The sequence below is a fragment of the Hyperolius riggenbachi genome, chromosome 5 (genome assembly GCF_040937935.1).
Source record: "Hyperolius riggenbachi isolate aHypRig1 chromosome 5, aHypRig1.pri, whole genome shotgun sequence".
NCBI classification, from domain to species: domain Eukaryota; kingdom Metazoa; phylum Chordata; class Amphibia; order Anura; family Hyperoliidae; genus Hyperolius; species Hyperolius riggenbachi.
Window position 1 is genome coordinate 259,943,921 of NC_090650.1, and position 5,827 is coordinate 259,949,747.

Sequence of the window (5,827 nt, forward strand, 5' to 3'; positions counted from 1 at the left end):
GGGACCTATGCCTGGCTACCTATACTGGGGGGACCTATGCCTGGCTACCTATACTGGTGGGACCTATGCCTGGCTACATACACTGGGGGGGACCTATGCCTGGCTACCTACACTGGGGGGGACCTATGCCTGGCTACCTACACTGGGGGGGACCTATGCCTGGCTACCTACACTGGGGGGGACCTATGCCTGGCTACCTATACTGGGGGGACCTATGCCTGGCTACCTATACTGGTGGGACCTATGCCTGGCTACCTACACTGGGGGGGACCTATGCCTGGCTACCTACACTGGGGGGGACCTATGCCTGGCTACCTATACTGGGGGGACCTATGCCTGGCTACCTATACTGGGGGGGACCTATGCCTGGCTACCTATACTGGGGGGACCTATGCCTGGCTATCTATACTGGGGGCACCTATGCCTGGCTATCTATACTGAGGGCAACTATGCCTGGCTACCTATACTGGGGGCACCTATGCCTGGCTACCTATACTGGGGGGGGGGGCTATGCCTGGCTACCTGTACTGGGGGCAACTATGCCTGGCTATCTCTATACTGGGGGCACCTTTACCAGAAGCTACCTATACTGTCATTTGATTATCATGTGCTTGTTCTTTGAGAAAAGGTTTGGTTGAACTCCTATAATGAGCCTTTCCTACCCTTCTCCCTTTAAGAATGCCTGCAGTCCAAGCCCCACACAAGCCAGATACTCGCTGTTGCCTGAGCCTCACACAAGCTGCCGCCTGAGCCTCACACAAGCTGCCGCCAAAGACAGAGACCACCACAGACATCTTGCTACAGTAAGAAAAGTACTATACTCGCATTCTGTTTGTCTTTGAGGGGCACAATGTACTGTACCTATGCCTGGCTACGCTAGCTAAACTGTGGGCACCTGAACCATAAGCTACCTATACTGGGGGCACCTATGCCTGGCTATCTATACTGAGGGCAACTATGCCTGGCTATCTATACTGGGGGCACCTATGCCTGGCTATCTATACTGGGGGCACCTATGCCTGGCTACCTATACTGGGGGGGACCTATGCCTGGCAACCTGTACTGGGGGGACCTATGCCTGGCTACCTGTACTGGGGGGACCTATGCCTGGCTACCTGTACTGGGGGCACCTATGCCTGGCTATCTGTACTGGGGGCACCTATGCCTGGCTATCTATACTGGGGGCACATATGCCTGGCTACCTATACTGGGGGGGGGGGGCCTATGCCTGGCTATCTATACTGGGGGCAACTATGCCTGGCTATCTCCATACTGGGGGCACCTTTACCAGAAGCTACCTATACTGTCATTTGATTTGATTATCATGTGCTTGTTCTTTGAGAAAAGGTTTGGTTGAACTCATATAATGAGCCTTTCCTACCCTTCTCCCTTTATGAATGCCTGCAGTCCAAGCCCCACACACGCCAGATACTCGCTGTTGCCTGAGCCTCACACAAGCTGCCGCCAAAGACAGAGAGACCACCACAGACAGTGTTACAGTAAGAAAAACTATTATTGTTGATGATTGATTCTTTATTTGAGGGTCACTATGTACTGAAGTGGGTATTTTATTCCTAAGTGTGCTTTATACTGAGGGGGCATTACCTAGTAGTAGTAATGAGTGCATAATACAGTATATCAACTTTAAGGTGACTCTGAGGGTCCTGTATCTAGTATACTAAGGAGACACTATTTTTTTAGAGAGCTGGCAAGCATGAGAAGAAGAGAGTAGTGACAGTGAGCAATAGTAAATGTAGGGGTACAAAAGAGAACATTATTTATTTATTTATTTTTTTGTTGACCTTTCAGAGTGTGCCAATAGCACCTCATATGATGACATCTCCACCAGCATCCAGTATCTGGATCCATTTCCAAATTGCACAAGATGAAAATTATGCTAATTGCAACCTGTGTTCGGCAAAGATATCAAGAGGAAAAGGGTCCCATACCACCTCAGCAATGTGGAAACATTTGAAAGCCAAGCATTTTTCTAAATTTCAGGAACTGAAAGGTACACGGTCACCATCGCCAGTATTGCCTCCAGCTTCACCATCAACCTCAAGCCCTCTGTCGGTCAGTGCAGATTTAGCAAGTGAAGACAACGACGACCCAGCCCCAGATGAACTAGCTTCTGTTGAGAGTCCTGCATCAATGTGTAGTCCAGCTCCTAGTCCAGGACCAGCAGAGTCATCTTTTACACAAAGTCCATTCAAATTACCCCCAGTGAAATGCAAAATAGTACCACCACCTTCCAACCAATGGACTATGGCAGCTTTTCTTGATAAAACGCAAAGTTTTAAACCTGGAGACAAAAGAGCTAAAACAGTTACAAGGTTAGTTGCTGAAATGATCTGCAAAGATAACCAACCGCTATCCATAGTAGAGGATAGAGGTTTCAGAAAGTTGTTAAACCACCTAGAGCCAAGATATGTCATCCCAAGCAGGAAACACTTGGCAGAAAAGGTAATTCCACAGATGTATGAAGAGGTAAAGACAAAAGTTGAGGACCTTCTAGGAAAAACCAATTTTATTGGACTCACAACAGACATGTGGACATCTACGTCTTGTGATGACTACCTCAGTTTGACAGTACACTTCTTAGTTGAAAACTTTCAGTATCATCACTTGTGCTTGGAATGTATTCCCTTTCCTGAGGTTTCACATACAGCATCTGCAATTGAAACTTTCATTACCACTACTCTGAAAGATTGGAATCTGTCACAAAAAGTTGTGTGTGTCATGAGAGACAATGGTCCTAATGTGGTAGCAGCTTTACAGCGCAGTCCGTTTCACCATTTGCCTTGCCTGGCTCATACCTTCCAATTAGTTCTAACAGATGGTTTGCTGAACAAGACTGAAATTAAAGATATTATGTCATCCTGTCGGAGCATTGTAGGACATTACAAACACTCTTCTAAAGCCATGAAAACCTTACGATCTGCTCAAGCCAAGTTAAATACAAAACCTCGTCGTCTGATACAAGACGAACCAACTAGATGGAACTCTCAGCTTCATATGCTAGCTCGTCTCATGGAACAAAAGCAAGCTGTTTTACTGTCTGCTTCAGACCTAAATTTTCAGGTAGATCTTACTGCTCGGCAGTGGACAGTTATAGAAGAAGTGATAAGAATTCTAGATGTCTTTGATAAAGCAACTTTTGTGGCCAGTTCAAGCCAAGTCACAATATCAGAAATAATACCTTTAGTGAATAGTACTATTCGTGCATTGCAGACCTTCAAATCCAGTGTTGGTTCTGTACAGGGATTTCGAAATGATTTGCTTGCATCTATGAGAAGGCGCTATCACTCTGTTGAGTCAGAAAAATTCTATGCTCTTGCTACTCTACTGGATCCCCGATTCAAGGGAAATGTTTTTTTTAACAGAGAAAATCTGGATGCAGCTAAATCAACGTTGGCCATTGAAATTACTGATTTGAGTATGCAAGTCGAGGATGCTGATCTTTGTACATCAACACAAGGACTAGTAAGAGACACCAGTCAAACATCAACAGAACAACAAGGAGGTCATAGTATGTGGAGCTACTACTCTCAACTGATGGTACCATCTTCCAACAGCAGTGAGCAGAGTTGCCGTCTATCCCCGGAGGAAGAAATTAATGCCTACCTAGCAGAACCACTGCTTCAAGCATCCTCTGATATTTTCAAATACTGGAAGGAAAACAAAAAATATCAGAATCTGAGAAAACTCTCTAAAAAGTTCTTAATCACACCACCTTCAACTGTAATCTCAGAAAGACTATTCAGCACATCTGGCAATATAGTTGATAGGAAACGGAGTAGATTGGACCCAGAGCGAGTTCGTATGCTAGTTTTCCTGAACAAAAATCTTCCTTGAACAGAGTTGTTTTTGGAAAGATTTTTTTTTTTCATTTAGGAACAGTTACAGTGGGTAAACAATTGTTGCCAAGATTGGAAAAAGTTGTAACTTGTTATGTTGTTTGGCATTGTTCATTGAATGCACTTTATTTTAGTAAGTGTAAGAAATAGATATGAAAGAGGGTGCTATCTATGTTTAAGATTGAGGGATATGGACTCTGCCATGTTTTATCAAGCGGGTGTCTCAGGTGTCAGCTTGCAGGGGTGGTGACAACTGGCCCCCTGTTCAGCTGCAGTGTTCTGGCCTATTATCTCACATGCTTCCGGGAGTCCAGTGATGTCAGACTTCTTGTCATCACTCAGCTCTCCTCCTAGTATTGGCATGTCTTTTTGCATTCACTGTGATGCAGGAAGAGGTGCCATGAAGTAGGGGACAACTGCGTGGTAAAAGGAAGTCTGGCATCAGTGGACTCTGGCTTCCTATACTTGGGGCAACTATTCCAGACTACCTATATTGGGGGTAACTATTCCATGCTACCTATACTGCAGGCAACTATTCCAGGCTATCTATACTGGAACAACTATTCTAGTCTACCTATACTGGGGGCAACAATTCCACGTGACGTTACCTATGCAGGGGGCAATTATTCCCGGCTACCTTTGCTGGGATAACTATTACTGACGACCTATATTAGGGACAACTATTGAATACTACCTAAACTGGGAGAAACTATTCCAGGCAACCTATATTAAAGGCAACTGTTCCAGACTACCTATACTGGGAGAAACCATTCCAGGCTACATATACTAGAGGCAACTACTCCATACTACCTATACTGGGGGAAACTATGCCTCACTACCTATATGGGGGGGGGCAACTATTCCAGGCTACCAATGCTGGGGGCAACTACTCCAGGCAACCTATGCTGGGCTAACTACAGACTACCGATACTAGGGGCAACTACTTCATACTACCTATACTGGGAGAAACCATTCCAGACTACATATACTAGAGGCAACTACTCCATACTACCTATACTGGGGGAAACTATGCCTCACTACCTATATGGGGGGCAACTATTCCAGGCTACCAATGCTGGGGGCAACTACTCCAGGCTACCTATGCTGGGCTAACTACAGACTACCTATACTAGGGGCAACTACTCCATACTACCTATACTGGGAGAAACCATTCCAGACTACATATACTAGAGGCAACTACTCCATACTACCTATACTGGGGGAAACTATGCCACACTACCTATATGGGGGGCAACTATTCCAGGCTACCAATGCTGGGGGCAACTACTCCAGGCTACCTATGCTGGGCTAACTACAGACTACCTATACTAGGGGCAACTACTCTATACTGGGGAAAACTATGCCACACTACCTATATGCGGGGCAACTATTACAGACTACCAATGTTGGGGGCAACTACTCCAGGCTACCTATGCTGGGCTAACTAGAGACTACCTATACTAGGGGCAACTACTCCATACTACCTATACTGGGAGAAACCATTCCAGGCTACCTATACTAGGGGCAACTACTCCAGGCTACCTATACTGGGGGCATCTATTCCAGGCTACCTATATTTGGGGCACCAATCCAAATCGGGGGTGCACATCCACACAAGTTTGCCTCATGCACTGGAGGCAGAGGATCCACTTAACAACCAGGCTACTGGTATATTGTTTAAGTAAATATGGCAGCCTCCATATACCTCTCATTTTATTTGAACTTGAACTGGCCACAAAAGTAGCTTTATCAAAGACATCAAGGACTCTTCTTATCACTTCTTATATAACTGTCCACTGCCGAGCAGTAAGATCCACATTAATTAGGATTCCTAAACATAACTCTGAAATCTCCAAGACCAATCTGCACTTATTTTTGTGGACAGTCCAAATTTTAGAATTTAATTTAGAGTAGACAGTTGTCCTTTTAAGGTTATACTGGGGGAAACTGCCACACTACCTATATGGGGG

At 45.3% G+C, this 5,827-nt stretch overlaps 1 protein-coding gene across 1 annotated transcript; it reads left to right on the forward strand.

Annotated features, from left to right (window-relative positions):
* The first annotated feature begins 1,959 nt into the window (after positions 1-1,959).
* Positions 1,960-3,855, forward strand: LOC137519375 (zinc finger BED domain-containing protein 4-like). The gene has a single exon (XM_068238331.1). The coding sequence runs from the start codon at positions 1,960-1,962 to the stop codon at positions 3,853-3,855; it is 1,896 nt and encodes a 631-aa protein (XP_068094432.1).
* Positions 3,856-5,827: the final 1,972 nt, after the last annotated feature.

Excerpts from the sequence above, each read along its gene's own strand:
- LOC137519375 (XM_068238331.1), top strand. The coding sequence starts at position 1,960 with ATGTGGAAACATTTGAAAGCCAAGCATTTTTCTAAATTTCAGGAACTG.